The 22,187-nt window shown below is 41.2% G+C and overlaps 3 protein-coding genes across 7 annotated transcripts in view; 1 reads left to right on the top strand and 2 right to left on the bottom strand.

Moving 5' to 3' along the window:
- LOC132263089 (E3 ubiquitin-protein ligase highwire) overlaps window positions 1–22,187 on the top strand; it is a 34,722-nt gene that overhangs the window by 5,958 nt on the left and 6,577 nt on the right. For all 3 annotated transcript variants that reach the window (XM_059762666.1, XM_059762665.1, XM_059762664.1), the window contains 4 exons: window positions 19–1,748; window positions 2,192–2,575; window positions 17,882–19,605; window positions 19,796–21,207. In XM_059762666.1, coding sequence (XP_059618649.1) covers window positions 19–1,748; window positions 2,192–2,575; window positions 17,882–19,605; window positions 19,796–21,207 — 5,250 coding nt within the window. The remainder of the gene's footprint in view (window positions 1–18; window positions 1,749–2,191; window positions 2,576–17,881; window positions 19,606–19,795; window positions 21,208–22,187) is intronic.
- Window positions 2,597–5,799, bottom strand: LOC132263092 (uncharacterized). 2 transcript variants are annotated; one of them, XM_059762671.1, is made up of 4 exons: window positions 5,725–5,799; window positions 4,093–4,423; window positions 3,472–4,012; window positions 2,597–3,406 (listed from the first exon to the last, which is right to left on the bottom strand). In XM_059762671.1, the coding sequence occupies exons 2-4, from the start codon at window positions 4,393–4,395 to the stop codon at window positions 2,748–2,750; spliced, it is 1,503 nt and encodes a 500-aa protein (XP_059618654.1). In that variant the 5' UTR covers window positions 4,396–4,423; window positions 5,725–5,799; the 3' UTR covers window positions 2,597–2,747. The 2 variants fall into 2 exon arrangements, with proteins under 2 accessions (XP_059618654.1, XP_059618653.1); XM_059762670.1 differs by lacking the exon at window positions 5,725–5,799 and adding an exon at window positions 4,833–5,633.
- On the bottom strand, window positions 6,088–12,629 carry LOC132263090 (uncharacterized). Of its 2 annotated transcripts, XM_059762669.1 has the most exons (5): window positions 11,678–12,629; window positions 8,716–8,977; window positions 7,058–8,656; window positions 6,912–6,971; window positions 6,610–6,714 (listed from the first exon to the last, which is right to left on the bottom strand). In XM_059762669.1, the coding sequence occupies exons 1-4, from the start codon at window positions 12,203–12,205 to the stop codon at window positions 6,928–6,930; spliced, it is 2,433 nt and encodes an 810-aa protein (XP_059618652.1). In that variant the 5' UTR covers window positions 12,206–12,629; the 3' UTR covers window positions 6,610–6,714; window positions 6,912–6,927. The 2 variants fall into 2 exon arrangements, with proteins under 2 accessions (XP_059618650.1, XP_059618652.1); XM_059762667.1 differs by lacking the exon at window positions 6,912–6,971 and having other exon boundaries at window positions 6,088–6,714.

Below are 22,187 nucleotides of genomic sequence, written 5' to 3'. Positions count from 1 at the left end.
CACTTGTTGTTTTTGCAGTTCGATGTGGCCCTATTGCCATCAAAGAGTCTCCAATCAACTGGCTCGAGGTATACAAGAACTGATTCCAGCAGAACATGGAATACGGGCAATTTTGGTCCAGACGCGATTGCTTTCTCTGTGGATAAAGCGGGGATTGCTATTGCGGGAGCAGTGATTTACTCTGGTTCAGGAAGCTATGAGTATCAGCTGGAGCTTCTGCATGACACAATGGATTCCAAGCTGCAATTCCAGAATCGCTGGGAGACTCTTGAGTCCACATCAGGAACGTATGATCAGGATGTTGTGCAGAATGACATGGTGGAGTTGAAATTTGATCGTCCAGTGCAGATAAAGGAGCACGGACGCTATGCCATTAGATTATGCTCTCAGGGATCGCGAACCTGTTCCGGAGATGCTGGAGTGACATCCTTGAGAGGTCCTTGTGGAGCAACATTCACCTTCTTTCCCTGTGATCTGAGCTTCAATGGCACAACGCCAATCAGAGGACAAATTCCCAGTCTTCTCTACTACAGTTCTCCGCTGAGGAATGAGAATCACACTGGGAAGATCATCAATGAGATGCACGCTCGAGACACAGTGTTGCAAATTGCATCGGATATCACGAAGAAGTGTGCTGAATTGTTGATTTTGGCACGAAATACAGCCGCAATGACAGTGTCTCCGAGTGAAAAGAGTCCCAATTCGTCAAACAACACCCAAACAATTGATTCTGAGCATAATATCACGCCTATTGAGGAGCACATGGACATAGCGTGGAGTAATAATTCCTATCACAACACTTCGACGAGTTTCTCAGAGAGCAACATGTCCACAGCGAGGGATTTGACGAAGAAAATTGAGTCCTTCTCAAAGGGCATCATTGAGACGTTGAAGTTTGAGAAACGTGCAACAAATCCTTTTGAGTTTGAAATTGAAATTGGCGCTACTGAGATTAATCCGAAGGATTTGCTGGAGGAGAATGATTTGAATGACAGAAATGTGAAGAATGGCAAGTTTGCGAAGATGAATGGAAATAACAGAATAATTGGCAATGATGACGATATCAGAAACTATCTCAATGAAGTGGCGGGAAATCGTGATGGTGACGAAGACTTCTCACAGATGAGCACTTCGGGGATTTTGGAGTTGTTTGGCTTGAGGGATGCCAGTATGTTTCACACTCTCTTGCCACTGGTCTTTGCCCACATTGGACCTCTGGTGAACACCGATCCGAGGAGTTGTGTGCAGATTTTGAGTCTGATTAGAGATATTTTGCCTCATGTGGCGGCGCTGAATCAACTTCATGCCAGCAAGGATGCCGATGAGCAGCAGGGAGAGAATGTGGATGTACGGAACAGGAATCAGGAGAGTCTCGACGGGCCGCTGATGGATTTGTGCACCACCAGCAAGCACTACTGCACAGTTGAGAGTGATCATCCGTACAAGAGTGCAATGATTAGCAGCTACAAGGTGGAATTCCCTCCGAATGTTCACTGGTTCTCCATTGAGTTCGATCCTCAGAGTGGCACCGCTCAGCCCGAGGACAGTTTGCTGCTCTCAATTCCTCAGGCGCGCCTGATCGCATCTCATGAGCGCACTGGACATCAGTGTGAGGAGAGTATAAACAGTAGGAAGAGTGTGGATGTCATCGCCAGCTATTCATCTGTGAATGACGACAATGCATGGAATATGTTTAATCAGCGCTCCTCAGACGATGAAAATTGGATTGTGGTGAAGAAATTCAACACGTAAGCAATCTCCCATTTTGCCAAGTCTCTTTGTCTAACTCGGTCATATTGACGACTCTATCAATATTTGTGTTTTTATTCGAGAACCTCTTTTAACACTATCACATGCTGATAAATATACTCGATTGAGTTTGAGGGATTAATGACAGAGATAAGTTCAATTTCCAGAAACTTACAAACTCAACCGCTAAAGTTGAATGATTAAGTATGTTAATTAAGGGCGAATTTGAATCATTTCTCAAGCACGAAGATATATTTACGTTGCGATGAATAAGATGAACTATTTTAAGATTCTTGTGCTTCCTCAAAACTTCAATAGCTTTATGGCTCAAGTGATTTATTTCACACGCTCGAAAAAAAATCACATTAGAAATCTTATCTCAATGATTCTTGGAAATTTATGCCGTATACTAACTTTTTTGTGTGTAAACAATGTCTTTCAGGCCGTCGCAGTGGAATCAAAATTCAATAATACTTCCTGGAAATTGTCTTCAGCTCTCGCTGGAAACTGCCACGAATTATCTGCACGATCAGCAAGCCAATCGGTATGGATTCAAGTGTCAGATTGTTGGCTATGAGAATCCGTCGATGGAGAAGTTTTCCAATTCGTGTCTCATTCGACTGGAGCACGAATTGGCTTACCTGGGCGGAATGTGCAGTGCAAATCTGATGAAGAAGGATCTTGTGCTGCCGGGAGATAAGTGTGAGGATTTGTCGCCGATCAGTGAGACTCTGAAGAATCATGCAAGTCTCCTGGGCAAAGGATTCGCCTTGCCAGACTCAATGTTGACCATCAATCAAGCGCTTGATTCACATCTGCCGATTGGGTGAGTTGATTTGTTTTCTCTTTGTCTATTCTAGTTTCTATTTATTTTTCCTTTAGGAACATTGAATCACAATTGACTTAGCATTTTAAGAAATCACCTCAAAACTAGTCACTCTGTTTTGTATATAACTCATAAATTAATGTTGGCAATGTTGCTATAAGATAAGAAATTTCTACAGTTCAGTCTTCAAGAGTCCATGATTTTCAATTTGCATGACAATTTGTGTTTCACGGTATGTTTTACCCTCTGGCTTGATTATATCCAATTTCCTTGCCTTTCTTCTGCGCCACCAAACACACAGAATTATTATGAGGATGAACAGCAGCAGGAGAATGAAGAGTCCAACGCCTAGGATGATGTACCAGAAGTAGGATGTTTCTATGCAGAAATTCTCAATGATGTGGGCAAATGAGTGAAAATCTTCTTGTCGACTGAACTCGACATTCTTATCGATCATGTAGTCACGGAGTCTGAAGAAGGTTTCACTGGAGAATTGATTGAAGAACTCATTGTCCTGAATCTGAATGATTTGCTCACAAGTTATAGGAGTCATATACTGATTTCTGGTGTAAATCAGTCTAAACTCTGGGGCGAACACAAGTGGTTCAGGTCCATCGGGCGTGTCCAGATTGTTGCGGGAGAAATCGAGGAACATTGGCTCCGTGAGACGCCTCAGAACTTCTCTCTCAATCACTATTGAAGTGAATGCTCGCGGTTGAACGAGAGTCATATTGTTCTCGGTTATCATTGGCATCTGTCTGACTGACATAATGAAACTTTCTCCACTCAATCCGCCAAATTTGTTCCGGAAAATACTAGCGAGATTGACAACTGAAAAAAGGACAGAGAAAACATTAGAAGAAAGAGAAAAATATGACAATAATATTGATTTTTACCTCTAAAGTCAAAAGCTCTCGAGTGAATCCGGGATAAGAAGGTGTTTTCTGAAATGAGCAAGGCTTGATTTACGTCGATATCGTAGAAACTGCGCGAGGACAATTGTCCATTCACTGTCGTGTTGGTGATTTGGAATTGGCCACAAGTGAACTTCTTAAATGCTTGATGCTCTATTCGACTGATGAATGTGTTCCAGATGGCGAAGCTCTCAAGTGAATGTCTTATTCCTGTCACAGCGAATGAATTGATGTGTCCAATGCGGCATCGGTCGAAGGATATCCCAAGGATGAATCCATTGATGGCGTACGAAGGGATCTGCTCGATGATGACATTGGTGAAGGACAGTGAAACTCTCAATTGAAGCGATGCTCGTGCAAAAGACAGAGAATTCTCGTCCAGCACGAGATGCTCGATGTTGATGAAGGCGACCTGAGTGAGGATGTCGAGGGTGTCGAAGGTGCCATTCAATACCCTAACGAATTTGCAGTTGCTCACTGTTACATGAGCAATGCTTCCCATCATTCGCGGCAGCACAGCCTCCTGTATAGAGCAATGGAAGTTGTTGAAGTTTTGTGCAAATATTTACCGTGTGTTGGCACCGCGTTTGCTAACAGACTTACCTCATTGCGAAATCCACAGTCACATATTCGACCCCTATCGCGATGGATGCAATGAACTTGCGGTGGTGCAGACTGAAAGATATCGGTCTCTTGATCATCATTGTCGTCAATTGATCCGTGATTCACAGCCTGTGGCCCAATTAACTCCACATCTTCATTACTAATGTAGTCATTTTCATTAATTTTCTCAACATATTCACTGTATTCTCGACTGTAGTCGACATTGTGAGCACTTGTCACTAGCAATTCACTCGCGAAAAGCAGGAGAAATATTATGTATCCTCTCTGGAGTCCTTTTGTCATCTTTACACGCACTTCACTTGGGTTTTTGCTGATGAAGTACAATTGCCAATTTAGCCGGAGAATAACTCACAATTCGTCGTCTCTACGCTAGACTTTCAATATGATCTAATTGTGTGAAAACTCATGAGTAAGATAAGTGTGAAAAAATTGCGTTTATCAGGTAGGAAGGCGTTTTTTTTCGTGGCTCTCTTTCACAGAAAAAGATAAGATAGCAAATCGAACACACGGTTCACGTTTGTATTCTGTGAAATTTTATCACGGCGATTTTTTTGTCATGAGTAATTGTCAGAACAGAGTGTTCAAAAAGTTTCCTGTCCTCAAAAATCAAACTCTAAAACTGTATAATTGAATTCACTAGCTCTCAAAGAGCGACTAAACAGTGTGGCGTGCCGAAAAAAGATGGTCAGGTGGAAAAAGAGTAGAGGCGTATTATTTACCTAATTGAAATTAATACACAATTGGATTTTGTGTAATGTCGAATGACGAAATGTCTGTTGACTGCTTGGATTACGCTGACAAATAAGGTGGACATTTGGCCTTTTTTTACGTGTTACCCATGAAGCTCTAATTCTTGCTGAATTAGCGATCTTCACATGATACCGAGAGGTCGAGAGTATTATTGACATGTTAAGTACGTTCAATTGTCGGGTGATTAAGAAAAATGTAGTTCAGCACAGCATTAAATTTGACGCTTCCTCTCTATCTTGAGAAACTCAGGCGTTGTACGTCGTAGGAAAATGATTATTTACAATTGAAGACACCTCTTTTCTATTGACATTACACGCGCATTTGGAAATTTTCTTTCTGTTAAAATGCACTGAAGAGTAGAAGAGACACAAAAGCCGCATTATTTGGCTATTAAGTTATCCATTGAATGTGGCGGGGAAAAGTCTGCGTGTATGAATTGTGGCCTTTCAATTGCACTCCTAATGACTTGAGTGTCAACAGAAAGTGTTAAAAAACTCACTGTTACACATCATTATCACGAGTTATAATGAAATTTTGTCCTTGGTTGTGTTTCTTTTCTCGCACTTCTTAAAAAAAAAAATATATGAATGATAAAGAGGATGTAGAAAAAATTTCCTTGCATCAATACTGTGAAATATTGTCTATTTTTCTGTATGAAAACCACTGAAAAGTTTCCTCTTGAGTGTTTTTCATTCTTCTTCTGAGGAGGAGGAGAAAAAGGAGACCACGTGTGAGTGAGTTATTACTCCACTGTAAAATAAATCTCATGACTTCACTGATATTTTTATCGTGTCGGAAGAAGTGTAATGCAATCCATAAATGATCACTTTGTGTATTTAAAGTCACTCTTTAATTGATTACCAGTGTCGAAAATATTTATAAATATACACTCGATGAGAATGCCGATGATCGACAGCATCCTTCCCCGATGAAATCTCCACAATCACTGAATTTTCATGGCAGTGTGAAGTGAAATGAGAGTCTCTCTCCCTCTCTCTGTTGGGTTGAATCGCATGCGATCGCGAGTAATTTTCCTCGAGCACTTGAATAATATCGATGTGGTGGTGTTGCGCAATTTACAGATGCTCAAACATAACACGCGGAGCGTATGTATGGTTGTTTTGCCATCTCTCAGCGAATAGTTGGAAGTATTTTATGTTGTATTAGAGAGGAAACATTTGAGGAGATTTCGATCGCGTGCAATCAATCGTAACGAACATGATGTTTTATATGCTTCAATTTCAATTTTTATTAGTTATTGTTATCGATTTAACCCATTATATAAATCAATATAATTAATATCACGTAGTATAAAATTCTTATCGTATAAGTGTTGGAAGATGCAAGACAACTAGAATCTGTCCATATATATAAACTAACAATGTTTCTTTTAGTCTTTTTGCTCAGCAACATCTATGATACACACATGTTGATCACTATCGCGATCTTATGCATCGGCATAATCAATGACATCGTCCATTTTCACGGTGATATCGCTGCCACCTGAGTGGTCAGATGACGCAGAGTCCTTCTTGTGCAGTCCAAAAGCACCTGCTGCACGATCCCTGCCTGTTGATCCATCCTGGCCCGTTGACTGTCCCTTCGGCGCTGGAATGGTGTACTTTGGTATCGTGCGATTGGATCGTGGTGATCGAGTGATGTGGAAATTGGGATTGTTGGCGAATTCATTGGCCAATCGTTGAACTTTGCCCTGCGTGACACTCGGCGGTGTTGCTGCTGACGATGATGGCGTGGATTGGGATAGCACATCAGGCAAATTTGGCGCTCCTGCTGGCTGTGACACGTTCGTCACTCCAATCGCATAGGGACTGATGAGCTTTCGTGGAGGTTCTGGGTGAACAAATACTGAATTAGAATAAATATTGAGGCAGTTTCAAGGCAAATCCGCTAGCTAATTGACGCAGCAGATGGTTACGGTGATAAAGACAAACTCCCAGGCTTAGAAAAGATCCCCAATCAAAATTGTGTTAAAATTAGCAAGAATGTGAAAATAGCAAAACCATCATTCGCAACACTTTCTCACACACCTTCTATTGTAAATATTTACTGTGAATCATTTTGAATAATTCGCGCGTGGGGGAGCAAATCTAGAGAGAGTGGTACAATCTTGAGAATTCTTCACATTCTATCATGAGAAATTGCTTGTGATATGAGACGAGAGTTCCTTGCTTACCTTTAGGACTGACCACTGGCTCTGTGTAGAGGCCAGACTCGGTGTTTCTATCTACAGGAAGTGCGTACTCGTTGTTAAGTAGTGGCTGTTGAACACTCTGTGGCTCGGCGTAGATGTGATTGAGATCGAGTTGTGTGTTTCGATCGTCAACGTCGTTGCTGCCAATGAGATTTGGCTCAGCATAGACGGGATCGTTTTGATTATTGTCCTTCGGTGCAAGATGTTTATACAGAATGTCCGTGAAGGCGACAAAATCCTCTCCGGAGTTTTCACACTTGCTAAGCGTTCCCACAATCTCACCAATTGTCAGCACCTTTTCGCTCTCTGTCAGGCTTCCGTTGAACAACTTTTGGGTATTGTTATAGACTTGATCGTACTTCTCGGCAGGATACTTGAGTTTCATCTTATCCAGTGTCTGATTGATAATAATTTGATCTTCTGGTGTGAAAATTCTCGTATTTCTCGGCACTCTTTCGACACTGTGGTGCGAATGTTCAGGCGTTGCTGTGATTAATCCTGCTCTGTCAGTGCGATTTCCTCTCTTGCGCACCACAACAATCACAATTCCAATCAGGAGGAGAAGGATAATGAGACACACCACTCCGGTTGTGATCCAGTAGACTAAATTATTGCGTCCGCTGTCCTTTCCAAAATCACCCGGTTTGATAAAGTTCCCATTCATCTTTGGGTCCTTCTGCGTTTCCATGCAGTCCAGAACCTTCGAATCACTGCACACTTCGCGATAGTAAGTAGTGAGCTTCGTGAGATTTGCGTTGAAGCAGGGTTTCAGCAAGTCACCAGTGCTGCAGTAAATCTCATCTGTCATTTTTTGGAAACTTGACACGTCCAGTAAACTGAGCCACTTTTTGCCACATTCGCAGGTTTTCTGGAACAACACAGATTTCACAATGCAGTCTTGAGGTAGACGAAGAGATCCTCCATCAGCATTTGTTATAGAGTTCATTTCGAACTTGCATATCCTTCTCTTCATGAGCTCTTCAATATCCATGGCGCCGAAGTGGCCAAAGGAGTTGTTATTGACCTCTAATTTGTCAAATTGTGAAATTTTGAGCCAATGCTTTTCCGCTTTTTCAATCTTATTGAACGAAATGCTAGCTTGGGCAGCAAAAGCACTTATTCCTCGCTCTGCAATTGTCTTTATCCTATTCCGTTCGATGATAATAACTTGGCAACCACAATTAGCAATGGCTTCTCTATGAATTGTCGTTATATTGCAGTCTACAATTCTCATTTGACTGCACAATACTCTCTGTGGAAATGCTTCTCGTTGGATTTTATCAATTCTTGTATTCTCGAAGTCAATTGACATGGATTCTGTGATGCCAAATGCATTGGAGACTATTTCGTTGATGACTGAATTGACTATTCGAAGTTCCTTGATCATTCCTCCAACACTCTCAAGACGATCAATAAAGCTGTTTGTGATTGTCACAGTCGATCGATCCCCAGCAATTCGAGCGTGAGGATTCATTTTGAGATGTCCAATATTATCAAAGACGGCATTAAAGCTTGTCTGGCTCAAAGCTCCATCGTAAACTATGACTTCTCGGCAGTTTGTGAAGTTTATTTTATTTTCGTCTGCAAGAAAAATGATCAGTTAGATTTTATTGTGATATTTTCTTCATTTCCTAACTCACCATGGAATGTTCCGTTTTTCAGGACAACCGTGTGACAATTAATTATATTAATTTCCAACATAGAGCCATTATTCTCTTGTAGAGCATTTTCCATAAATTCCACATGAGCTTCTGACTCCTTTGTCCCATTTATAAGGATTCTGTTGATGTGATTCTGCTGGAAGAAGTCACGATGAATGTGTAGTCGTGTGTTTTTGGCCAAGTGCATTGTCAATGACCACGCTTCCTTCGGAATATGGTATTTATGGTTGAAGTCGTATTGCTGCAATTAAGTAGATAAAAAAAATCAACAATTAAACACATTCATCAATGAAAGAAAATGCTTCAAACTTTTGGGTGCATTCCAAATGAGCGAGCGCGGAGGGAAGTGTAAACAATGGTGAATGATGTGTGTTCAATATGTGGGCGGAGAGGCCAAGAATCACAGTTGGAAAAACACACAGAAGCATGGAAAGAGTATTTTCAGCATTTTTTCCCCCCTCAATAATGTGTATGGGTTGAATATTGTATGAAATACAATACAATTCGCTACTCCTTCTCTAATTGACTAACAAGCAACAGCTAATCTTCACCACATTATTGGTCAATCCTTGACACCCACACATGTTGCGTCTGTCCCAAGTGGATGAGACTGTTTGCCTTTGAACAAAGAGAGTCATTTTCTAATGATCGACCGTGCTAATTGTATGACAAATCTGACATTTTTATTTTTATAATCAACTCCAGCTACCACGAGAGAGTTGTGTTGCCATTGGCAGACGTGGCAAAAGTGTGAAAATCACTTTATTGCCGTGGTTGTAATGTAAAGCATGTATTTTTGTATCTGAGATGGCTAATGAGATGATCTTTTCAATTAAATCTAATGGCCAATAAAACTGGCACTTTGTCGCTATAACTGATATGTGAAATTTCGGTGGGTTGTTTTTTCAGCGTGCAAACATTAGTAAAGCAAATAATACGCTAATGTCATGAGAAAAGTTAAATGTTTTTGAGCGACGTCAAAGGAGGATTTTAGAATGAATTTGACAGGCATTTTAGGGGAAAAAAATCATTATAAAACCACAAGTTTTCGAACAACCTGAATTTCAGAGAAGTTTCAGTGCGTAAAATTGCCGCGTATGATTGAATTTTGGTTACCTCCCAAAGCAACAAAACAATTTGAAAGAGTCGGAACTCTTCAAAAAGTCTCAATTGCAAAATGATGTGGGGTGGAAAACTTCATTGTCTAGTATAGATTGTTTTCAATGCTTGTATCAAACATTGTACGGGTATAAATAGGAGATAATTGAATAATTTGATCGTTCACCGAGTTCACAATTGGATCCAATTCATTGGTTGGGTCTGTCGCTCTCGCTCTTGATACATATACATATATATAGTCTCTTTGAATGCCATCGAGAAAGAGCCTTCCTGTTGAGCATGAAAACTGTGTCTGACTAATTCAGATGGAATTGACTGAATTTGCTTAGTCCAGAGAGGGGGTGAAGTGTAATAGAAATCAAGTTCAAAACCATATTAATATTCCCAAATGAGAGTGAGAGAGATGCAGTGAAAGGAGATGTAATTCAATACCACTGAAAGGGTCGAATTAATCAGTGAAAGAAGTGGTTCGATATGGAGGTTCACAAATTCATTAGAAGAGAGAGGAAAGGAATATTTTTAGAAGAGATTGATTTGGAATTTCCTTCTGCTCCGTCTCGACACTGCTATAGACAAAAGGCTTTATTGTATATTCACTCTTCAGTTCCGTGTCTCATCAGTTGATACGTTTTTGGGATGCCCTGCTCTATATCTCGGTTGTGCTTGAGGAATGAGACAGAAAAACGACCCACATGCATTTATTTTCTGTACGTTTAGTGCTCGTGAGACGAATAAATAGCTTAAGGAAACCTCTGAAAGCGATAAGATAAATGTCGAATGGGAGAGAAACTGACAAAGAAAGTGATAAGGCAGCAACTATTGAAAGGGAATATTCAGTATTTGAGCATATTTGGATGCGCATAAGAGGGAAAAATGTCTGAGAAATACCATAATATGTCTCCCTTTTCTCTGGGTCATTAGAGAATTAATTGTTTTATTTGATTAACACAGAGAGAATGTCTTGTCCTCCCGACAGATAAGCTGGAAATTACTGTGAAAATGACGATAACATCCAAGATGTTGTCAATCAATTTGATTCACATCTGAAGTGAATCATCCGCCAGTAATAAATATTTCAAGAAGCCGGGCAAAAATAGCGAAAATAGCAATAAACATTACTTCATCTCTCGGGTGATTTATCTCCTCTCTTATTCCCCAATGTTATAATATTCCACCAGAGTTTTTCCACTCGGAGCGCACTCAAAAGTGTTTATTCACATAACATGAAGGAATTGCTTATGATTGCTCCACTTAGAATAATAAATGATGTGTAAATTTCAATTCCTTGCCTGTGTGAAAATATATTGAGTAGGTACTGTAAATGATTTTTGCTCTTTGATCTTCATCTTGCTAGAGAATTTTAACACAGAAATCGGTGCCACTTCGTGTATTGAAGTTCATTGTCATATTTCTTGTACACCTAAATTGATCGACTTTGACCTTTTGTCATTCGACAATTGAGTGACCACAGAGAAAAAGGGGTATTTTTAGTAATTTTTCGAGGAGTTTTGGGTGTAATTTTGGGAATAGATAACTTTTATCTTATCACAGCACCATTTTATTGCAGTATCGACGTTTGCGAAAATTTGTATTCAGACTTGCGAAATAAGTTGCGAATGCAAAGATAAAAAAAGCCTTAAATCTAGACATTTTTCTATCCAAAACCCATTTTTCTATCTACTTTTTATCGATCAACGAACTTTAAGTGATAATTTCCGCAACTGTTTTCAGTGTGTTTGTGTGATTGGGCTCGATTGAAACAATAAATGTCCATTGGGAAATCGATTGGACGTGGTGTTTAAGCGGGGAAAGTGACACTCACCCTGCCTTGAAGTTCGCATGTCACATCCATGAGCGTTTGTTTTGTGCACGTACACCCTTTCTCATTGCACAAATTGATTGGTGTTGCGCTATGCCGAATGTCTCGGCGCTGGAGTGAATGTCGTGACGAATGTGGCATTGCAGAATTCCGCGCATCATCATCCACTGCACTTGTGATCTTCCACACACGACGTCGGGGCGACGCTCCAAGTGGAGCACTTCCGGTGGCTGAAGTTCGGGTATCTGATGATGAGAATCTCTCATCATGTGTGGCTGATTTGATGATCCTCTCGTCATGTTGCGGCTCATTTGAATAAATTAAGTTGCTCCACAGAGATTTTGGAAATGGCTCTGTATGTGAAATTATCACATTTCCCTGGTGATTCACTGATCTATTTCTGACAAAGGGGGTCCGAGTGGCGAAGTCGTCCTCATGTTTTGCTGTGCACAGCGATAGTGCAATAAGGCACAATGCGAACAAGAGCAGATTTGCTGATGTCGCTCCCGGGAATTGGTGCATTTTTTTCATTATTCATTTGGGCGTTGCTGAGGAAGAGTGTTTTGACTGTTTTTTTCTTGTTTTTTTGGAAAATAGACACACAGAATTATGATCAGTTCAAAGAATATCACACACTTTTTAACACCACATAGAATATATTATTTGAAGAGTGCGCCGGAGAAAGAGAAAGAAAGAGAGAAATTCCACTGTATTTAAGGTTTTTGCTTTTACAGTTTCTTATTTCCACGTCTCAGCTCTTCTTTTCTTCTTTCACTTCTTATGGGATGTCTTGGGCGGTGTGTGTGTCTGTTTTTTTTTCTCTCTCCTTAATTCTGTGTGCAGGCAATTAAAGAAATAAAATAAATTGTGTGCACCACAACAAATTAAACACACGATACTTAGGATGTGTTTGCCTGTGTGGTTCTATTCTGTTATATAAAAATTCTTTTTGCCGTGGAAAAAGGGAGCAATGATCTTGTGATATTTCTCTCAAATGTATCTTTTCTCTCACACTGGAGAAATATTGTGTCTTCTCTTTGACTAAATATGTCTGAGAAACATGTTTGACATCCTGTTTGCTTTTACATTTTTAGAATTCTCACTGTATTTTCCATCAGATTCTTCACTTTTTTATCGGAACAACGAGAGAGAATCCACTTTTCACTTGTCCCTACTAATCACTCTGTGTGTATTGAATTACGTTATGAGTGATTGTTGACTCATTTGTCTCAAAATTTGTCGTGATCTTCGCTCCAGAGATCAATCGTTGGCTTTTAAAATTAGTATTTGATGTCGTGCGGCGCAGTGTTTCTTGTGATTTTCTCACAAAATCATCACTAAAGTATTTCTATTTGTTTGCCAAACGGACATATTAAGACTTCAATGCCATTTCACTTTCAATATATTTCTCAGTTTAAGAAGCTTTTCCTCTGTCGCACAAGTGTATCTATTTTAATCACATACTTCGACTCTTAATCACACATCTCGCGAATATTAATAGTGTTTTTTTGCACGCACTTCTATGTCACTCTATGACACATTCTGATTTCATGCGAAAAGTGTGTCGCACGTTAAATGGATAAAAGTTTTATCATTCGGGTTTCCGTGGAAAAAAATTGATAAATCAACAGTATTCGCACAGTCTTCCTGATGTTCTTGAAATTCTCACTGTGCCTCACCAGCGGCGATTTTTTCTGTCACACTGTTGCCTTCAGCGGAGAAACGATTCTCATCAAACACTGTACACAAAGAACGTCTCGATGGAGCTTTAGAACTTGATACGTGTGTTATATGAGACAGTTTGGAGGGGGTTTTATTGCTCTTGCACGTCGTGTTGATAGCGCTTCCTCACTTCCACCGAACACCCCAAATTGTTCGTGATTTTTCAGAAGATCACACACTTCGATGGGGGTAAAATTTATGCTGAGACTGATGATCACTTTACAGCGAATTGGTCTGCGCGCTGCGAGAGTTGATCACAAACTGGCTCTCTTGTGTTTGCCTGTGTTAATCAATTCAAGAGCGCGACTACTCGGCTTGAATGTAAAAAGTCGTCACAGAAGCTTTTCCACTTGTAGACGAACACACTGAAAAAGTGAAGAAAATATAAATCAGTTGATAAGCATAAAACTAACATATGGAGACGAATATTTTCAAAGATTGTGCAATTCTGCAGAGAATGTCACTCTATCTCTTGTGTTTGGGGCACAAAGGACAGTTGGGGAAACCCAATGAGATGAGTTAATGCGCCCATTTCGAGGCATAATTAACATTAAAAGAATTGGGTATGGAAATGGTACAGATTTTGTGTTCAAACATCACCTCAGAACAACTTCAATGAGTCACTTTTTGAATGAGCATTCAGCCTCGACAGCCGACTGATAGGACTGTCAATCTCAAATTAGTAAAAGTGTGTAAGTGTGTGTGTGGAGAAATTATTTTGAGGAAATGAGCCTAGCGTGTGAATAGAATAAAATTATCCGCTAAACGAGTTGAGGAATTAATTGTAGAATCAAGACATGTTTTTCGACTATAAGGAATTCTTTCACTCCTCTCTCACTCTTTCCACTCTCTTCTTTCGGTCACTTCATACTCTCCTTGACTAATTTGGAGCCTCGTGTGTTCTGCCGACAGCATTTGTTGCATGCCTTTAAACAGATATCCCGTCAATTTTCGAAGAATTCGACAGTGAGTTTCGTGGCAGGTGTAAAGAATTTAATTACAATAATCAATGGCAAAATTGTGCCGGCCTCGCGATGAGCAAACCAGTGACACATGCCGTGTGTTTAGCATGCTTTTTCGCTTCAGGAGAAATTCATTTATCATTATCGGCCACGGTGCGATGGCTTTTTGCGCGTCCGAAGAAAGACTCTTGGTTTGAGGATCCATTTCACAGGGGCGGGGGGGGGAGGGAAGAAAAGAAGTTACTTTAACCATTGTTTGCGTCCATCGTGAAAAGGAGAAGAGGAAGAGTATTTTGTGAAATACATTTCGTCTTGCTTTTATGGGTGGAAAAGCAGAGGAGCAAAAAAAAGAGAGTTATTTTGTGTGTGAAGAAAGACTTATTTATAGACGCATTTTTATTGCACTTGCAAGTACACAGAGATGGAGAGAGTCTAGAATTGCAAATAGTTGTACATCTCATTTGAGGACTGTATTTCCACTTATGATATTTCTTTTTCTCCACTTTTTTCCTCCAATGATTCACACGCCATATTCGCTCTGTCACTTTGCCCAAATGTAGAAACTGTGACATGAAGGCATGCACTTGAGATGGTGTTTTAATTGCAGCACAAGCTCAGTGATTGAGGGAAAAAGAGGAGAATTGACATTATTTGCAGGTGAATTAATCTTGAAAATTAATTCATGAGAAGCACGCAATGTGAAATTTATGCATGTCTCACAAAGGAGAGCCTTTTTAGGCGGGGAATTTGATCGAGAAATATAATGATAGAGGGAGAGAAAAACACTGTGGGTCAACCAGGATGTCCCCATGGCAATTTCAGATAGAGACGACACAGGTGAATTTGCATAATGCCCGTCAAGTTGCAATAGAGAGAGAGACGGGCCTTTTTTTCGTTAATGATCCACTTCTTTTCGCTCTTATTTCTATATACATACATAATGTACAGTATTTTGATGAGGGAAGACAAACTTGTTATTTCATCGACTTTTAGGAAATTCAGTTCCCCAACATGTGATCTCATCTAACAATATTTTCCACAATATAATGCTGTGTGTATGTTTTTTTCCTCGTTCCCACTCTCGGTAAAGTACAATTATATTGCGATTACATCAAGTGATGCTATACACAATTTACCATTTAACATGAAAAGAATGGGAGAGGCTCGAGAATGATGCTTTTTCGGGTGTTTGTTGGGTGGAAAAATATATGCGCCCGAGCTGGAGATCGACAAATTTCATGATCTCCTCTCGCTCGGTTCTCTCTCTCCTCAGGAATAATTGTCTGGAGCGGATGTTAAAAATGAGTCTCACACTGTGAGCGCTTCTGTGGTGTCTCTCAATCTAATTGTACCGCCATTCAGTAAAGTGGAAATAAAATTAAATAGTGAGTGAGACAGAGCAAAAAAAAGAGTGCGGAGTGTAATTGCTTCTATCACTATTACAGAGTGTAGAATTCCTGTTTACTCACAGTGCATAATTCTGTTTAATTAAAAATATCTCAACTTTTCTACAATGCTTAAATTTTTTTTACGTTTTGAAACCTAATGATGTGAGAGATGTGAGGAAAAAGTGCGGAGGGATAATTCAATTACAGTTAATTTCCACCTTGTTTTTAATTGTGACTTCTCTTTCGCCTCCTCCCAACACTCTGTGTATGTGAAGTAGCGGAATGAAAAAGGTGTTGGGATTTGGTTGTACAGAAAGAAGAGAGAGAAAAATGACTTACTTGCTGTGTACTACACTTGTAGCCTTGCTGTATTGTGATAATCATTATATTGTGTGTCGAAGAATATGCTGCTTTATATTATTCAGAGACACAGCTAGCGAGCGGAGAGGTGAAGAAAAAACTCCAATATTAAAATATTCCGCGTGAATATAGTCGAAGAGGAGGAGGAGGGGGGAAAATCACAATTCTCCAGCGAGTAAATTGCTGTTTCACAGTAAGGTGTTGCTGTGCTGTTGCTGGTTTTTATGCAATATATCGCGATAGATAATTAGCTGATTTATTCACAAGATTTTCACTCTCATTAGCTTTCCGTCTTCACAAAACCACTTCTTCGCGTCTCCGCCTAGGAGATCTCACTTGTGCACAAGTGTTGAGCCCCGAGATCACTGATCAACGCCCTTGTTTGCTCTCCGAGATACACTAGGGAACTGACGCTGAGAGGGAAAAGACAGAATTGGTGTGCTTGTGACTTGTTGATGGTGTGCATTGCTGGAGAGGAGATTGTTTCTCACTGGTTGTGCAGAAAAATCGAGTAAAAAATAGGTTTTCTCTACAAAAATCCTATCCCACTTCTGACACCAGTGTTTGCGGATCAAGAAATCATTTAAATTTAGGCGATTTTTAAAGATATTTTCTACCCGACTTCACGACTTGCTGCCTGACAATTTTCTACGCGACTTTTATGATCACTGCGACAGTGTGTCTCACTCTTGTACAACATAAATGTACGATGCAGTGAAATAGCAACGGAGCACAGAAGCAAAGAGAGTAGCAAATGTGAATTGAATAAAAATAAATCCATTCACTCTCGGTCTTTTTCACGAGTATGAGAGAATTTTAAAAGTGAGAGGGTGTAACCCGTTCTCTTTCTAACGCACACACTTGATCTCAGTTGGAAAAAAAACTCCTTCTGTGCCCACCAGCGAGTCTTGATCGTCAAATGAATGAGAAGAAGGAGGGCAGAGACACAAGAAGGGCTAATGCAATGTATTGTGGTTTTTCTGAAAAAAGTGGAATCAATCGTAAAACCCATGCAGAGATTCAATGCATCGATAAGATGCAGCATAAAAGGATGCGGAGATAAAGAAATTTCATAGATGAAATTGAAGTTATTCGTCTCACAAAAGGACGTGCAGAGAAAATTAAATAGTAAAACTGATGGTTTGACTAGAAAAAAAACTCCCCCGAATTGTATTGTTTTGTGTGTTATTCCTGGGAATTTGGACAGGGACACGGAAGATGTTGTGAAAAGGGAGAAAAGGCAGAAAGAGTGATGAGAAATTTCTTGGTTTTCGAACAAATTTGTACCATCTCTCGTGTTCTTATATGTATTTCTATTTCTCTCACTCTTCTCTCCTTATTTATTGCTATGACCGTCCCTAAAGTTTCTCAAGTGATCATATGTGGTTTCACCCAGAGAGAGAGACTCTTTTTTTCACGGTCTCACACACACACAGAAGCAGTTCCAGATGAGATGAAGACTGTGGAATGAGTGAAAATCAAGAAAATTGATCGTACAGAGCAGGAACACGTCTAAACAGGTTGTTGCTTCAATAGAGCAGACTGTATAATAAATTGGCATTATCATTTGTAAGATAAGAGACATGATGATGATGCAAACTGGTGGAGTCAGTTAAAATTGCAAAGACACTCTGCAGACAAAACAGAGGGAAGAATGTCGATTGGGCAGGAAATCAAACGGGGATTTTTTTTATTTCAATCATCCTGTGTATTTATAGAGGAAAACAATGCGAAATTCAATATTGACTTAATCAATTATTTTTTCACCATTGCAGAAGTCACTCGAATGAGCGTCAATTCCTCAAAGACTTTGTTACCTGCGCTCCTGGATCGTCAGGAGCCAGATTGGCTGCTTGGCTCCAACCGGAACCTCGTCTGGACACGAACAAGTGCGAATTGAAGGCGATTGCGGAGCCAATTCACTATGGATGGCCAACACAATTGACCGTGGTGACACGCGATCAATATGGTGATCTTGTCCTCGTGGCGGATTTGCGTGTGGAGATCACAGCAATTCCAGTGGAGGCGACAGGTAATGGGAGCAGGAAGATGCGTCGAATGTCTTTTCTCACATCCAGCGATTTGGCACCGCCACCCAAAGTGCCCTATGAACCCACCATGAAGGACAGGATGTGCTACAAGGCGATCACTTTCATGAAGGCCTATGAGGAGTATTCCTTTGAAGAGCTGCGATTTGTGAATCCCATTCAGACGAGAATTGTTGAAACACTCACGGCAAAGGATATGGAAGATGGAACATTTGGTGTGGCTTGGACGCCGAATTCTGTGGGAAATTTCTGTCTGACAGTGACTATTGATGGAATTCCGCTGGAGAACATCACGAGAGTTGAGGTGAAGGAGGCTGGAATTCCTCCGCCACCGTCCAATATTAAGAGGGTTGAGCCACCGAATAAATTGCGGAGATTCCGCACGAAGAACTCTGCTGGTCTGCGGATTCGTGCTCATCCTACACTGCAGTCTGAGCAAGTGGGAACAATCAAGATGGACGGCATAATCTCCTTCATTGACGAGGTGGAGAATGACGATGGTGTGTGGGTGAGACTGAGCACAGAGTCCATCAGGCAGCATTGCACAAATGCCTGGTATCCAACGGAGGCGTGGTGTCTGCAGTACAATCAGCATCTGGGGAAGATGCTTCTGCATCCGGTGGTGGAGCCCACGACGACCAAGTGTGTTTTGGAGAGGATCAGGAAGAACAGCACCTCAGATGTGGAATCATTCGATCCAGAAGCCATTCCAGAGCCTCAGCCGAAGCTGAAGATTAACTCGCCCAACAAGAAGGGCTTCGAATTTTTCAGCTCAAACAAATTCACGCCTCCACTAACGAGTGATTTGCCTCCGGCGAGTGGAAGTCCTTTCGTATTCCAGTCAAAGGCTGCCAAGACAAAGTGTGAGGGCGCAGCATCTTTTGCTGCTGGAGAAGCCTCAACTTCCAGAGAGGATTCGCCGCGCCAGGGCTGCGGAAATTTGTCTCAGAGCCCCAATCAAGGGACAAACATTGGATCGACCATTGCAGGTGTGGTGGGGGGAGGAGCGAGCAAGCTTCAGGCTCTCAGCAAGTGGTTCAAGGGCGACAGCGTTGAGGGTAAGGATTTCACGCGGAGAAAGTCGGATTTTCATGAATTCGCCTCGGTTTCCGTGCGTGACATTGTGAAGGCCATTGGAGGACAGGATTCGGGGAAGAGTAATGGCAATGGAGTGACACCACCATGTGGCAGTCGCTCTTCGAGTCCCGTGGCCATTCCGCAGTTGAAGCAGGCGGATCAGAGTCACGTGAGAGTGCAAAATGTCGAGGAATTCTCCAGCGGGAGTCCAGATGAAAGTGGTGGAAAATTCCCTGCTGACGTGCAGGACTTTTCAACGCCACTGTATGCAGGAAATTTTGCAATTGGATCCAATGCGCCAGTGTCACATGAGGGATCATCGCCAAAGAGAAGCCCCAGAAGGTCGAGGAATAGGAAATTATCACCAGGCATACGTGAGTAGATAATATTTTCCCATTTTACCTTATCATTATTATTATTGCGCTATAAATTTGGCAAGTGAGCGAATTGTAGATAAAAGAGTTTGCAAATATGCTTATCTTAGTTGGGGGAATATCGATTTTTGAAGTTCTAGTTTGAATGTAATATTATTCACTAATCAATCTCTTTTGTACTTACTTGCAGAACAATTAAGCGTCACTGATAGAGACAGTTCAATTAGTCAGACAACGTCCAGCAATGATAAGTCAATCAGCTCTGGCGAGGCAACAGAGACGGAATTTCCTATTAGAAGTAATGTGCCGAAAAAGGCTCTTCCGCCGGCACTGGCGGAGAGCTTGAGGGCGGTTTTTGCGGCATTTCTCTGGCACGAAGGCATTGTTCATGATGCCATGGCGTGTGCGTCCTTCCTGAAGTTCCATCCAACATTGTCCAAGCAAGGTGCCGTTGTGGTGACCAGAGGAGAGGCGAAGGATGCTTCGCTGACGAAGGAGCAAAAGGCCCAACAGAGACACTCTGTGGAAGTGGCAAATGCGGGGAATTACTTAAATATTCGTCCGTCGACTTTAGAGGCTCTGGCCAAGTCGGGAAACTCATCCGTGCACAATCGTCGTCGTGGGGAGAAGTGTAAATTGCATTCATTGCCGGAGATTGTCACAGTACTGCCTCCTGCTCTGAGATGTCTGGTGTATTTGTGGGAGCAACTGTGCCTGAACTGTGTCCAGTTGGTGCAGAGCAATGCTCTGTCATCCTTCTCTGATCAACCGGCCAAAGACAGTCCTCCCAATCGATCAGCTCGTGATATCTTCGGGGAGTTTAACTGTGAATCACGCAAAGGGAGGAAAAAGAAGAAGGACGAGGGAAGCTACTGCGAGATGTGTGAAATCTTCCTGCCCATTCCAGTGACATACCACATGCGCATTGTCCATCCGGGCTGTGGGAAATCGGCGAATGGCAAGGGTTACAACTCTGTGGGAACCTATTGCAAGGGATGGGCGGGAAATTGTGGCGATGGCGGCAAGGGAGCCACAAGTTGGTACTTACTGTGTGAGAAGTGTCGCGACAAAAATCTCCCAGGACAGAAGAACATCAATCTCAACTGCTCTCCACAATCTGCGGGGAATAAGCTTGAGAACTTGTTTGGCCTAAAAACGTCCCTCATTGTTAATTCGGATATTTATACGATGATGAAGGAGAATGCGCTATTTCTGCTCGAGCTCTCGTCCAATGGCATCGGCAGTGTGACGGCAGATCAAAAGCGATCACCACAGCAGATCCCAATCATGACAGAGGATCAGGTCAATCAATTGACCAGCGATATGAGCAAGCCTGGCACCAGTAGAGGCGACGCTGGGCGGGAGAGTTTCAATCAGAAGATGATGCACAGGCTGAGTGGCATCAGAACGTCGCCGAGAGATGGAAAACTGGTGGCAAATCAAGCTCGAGCGGGACATGGAGTCTCAGGCTGTCTCTCGCCAGAACTACTGTGGCCGGCGCCTGAGATATTCTCCTGCCTCGAATCTCTGGGAGCATCGCTGAGCGAGGACATTCTGTACAACATGTTCGAGTACAACTCTGGGGAAAATGGATGCGATAGGGTGAGTTGTGCATATTTTATTTGAACAATTCCCAAGGGGTTTGTCATTATAAAGGTGACGTACATAAATATCTGATATGATTTTAAAACAGTGTGCTTTTAATTTATTTACTTGCACTGAGAAGTACCATCAATAAGTTGTACATGGTTTGGATGCACTGCAATGAAATTGATAATTTTAAGAAAATGTAGTCATTTTGTGGGAAAATTTTATATATATACTGAAAGTAATGTCCTGAAACTGAGGGTAAGCCTTGACAATGCTGACGGTTCTGGAACGTTTTGAATCCACTGGAAAATGTTAACGAACATTCTTTGTTTGCGTGGAGGTAAAAGAAACCATTTTGTCGCGTACACTTTTCTTTCAACTCTCTCTAATATCAACACATAAATTCCTCCGAAAACACAAAGGTTGAAAATTTGCCAGGCAAACAGCAAAATCACCATAATACCGAAGATCCAAAGGTTTTGAATTACAACTAATAGTGCCAAAGTAATGCACATCATGCTTGAACTTATGATTACGTATGAATGTAAACCAAAAGTGTCATCCAAAGTTGCCATATATCTGAAATTCATATTACAAATTTAGGAATTGTTCTTCATTGAATTGGGTAATGATTTGATACTTACTGTGTGTGAATCTGTTGCATTTTCACAAATTCCAGTATAAGTGAATTAGTTTTAAGATCATCCAAAATTTCGAATTCCAAATGTTCTGTGAGATCTTCACTGGCAATAGCGATAGTTTGTAATTGTCCATAAGCCATCATCATTGAAATCAAGTATGAATAGTCACTGGCAAAGAAACCGTATGAGCCATATATTCCCAGAATAAAATAGACAACAGCGTTCGTTACAAATCCCACATCACTTTCGTAGTCTAAAATTGGTAGGACTGCTTGAAGTGGGATAGATTTTGAGCCAGTCCACAAAGCAATAGCAAAACTTATTGACATAAAACCTACTACACAGCAAAAG

Source organism: Phlebotomus argentipes, unplaced genomic scaffold, assembly GCF_947086385.1.
Source record: "Phlebotomus argentipes unplaced genomic scaffold, Phlebotomus argentipes genome assembly contig_15, whole genome shotgun sequence".
NCBI lineage: Eukaryota > Metazoa > Arthropoda > Insecta > Diptera > Psychodidae > Phlebotomus > Phlebotomus argentipes.
This window is presented reverse-complemented; position numbering and strand designations above follow the sequence as displayed.

Coding starts and splice junctions, on each gene's coding strand:
- LOC132263092 (XM_059762670.1), bottom strand. CDS start 4,927: ATGTCCACCTTATTTGTCAGCGTAATCCAAGCAGTCAACAGACATTTC. Junction 4,424..4,832: donor TGTGTATTAATTTCAATTAG/GTAAATAATACG, acceptor GTACTTCATCAG/CAAAAACCCAAGTGAAGTGC. Junction 4,013..4,092: donor ACTGTGGATTTCGCAATGAG/GTAAGTCTGTTA, acceptor TGCTCTATACAG/GAGGCTGTGCTGCCGCGAAT.
- LOC132263090 (XM_059762667.1), bottom strand. CDS start 12,205: ATGAAAAAAATGCACCAATTCCCGGGAGCGACATCAGCAAATCTGCTC. Junction 8,978..11,677: donor CATGCGAACTTCAAGGCAGG/GTGAGTGTCACT, acceptor ACTTAATTGCAG/CAATACGACTTCAACCATAA. Junction 6,715..7,057: donor GCCAGTGGTCAGTCCTAAAG/GTAAGCAAGGAA, acceptor TTGTTCACCCAG/AACCTCCACGAAAGCTCATC.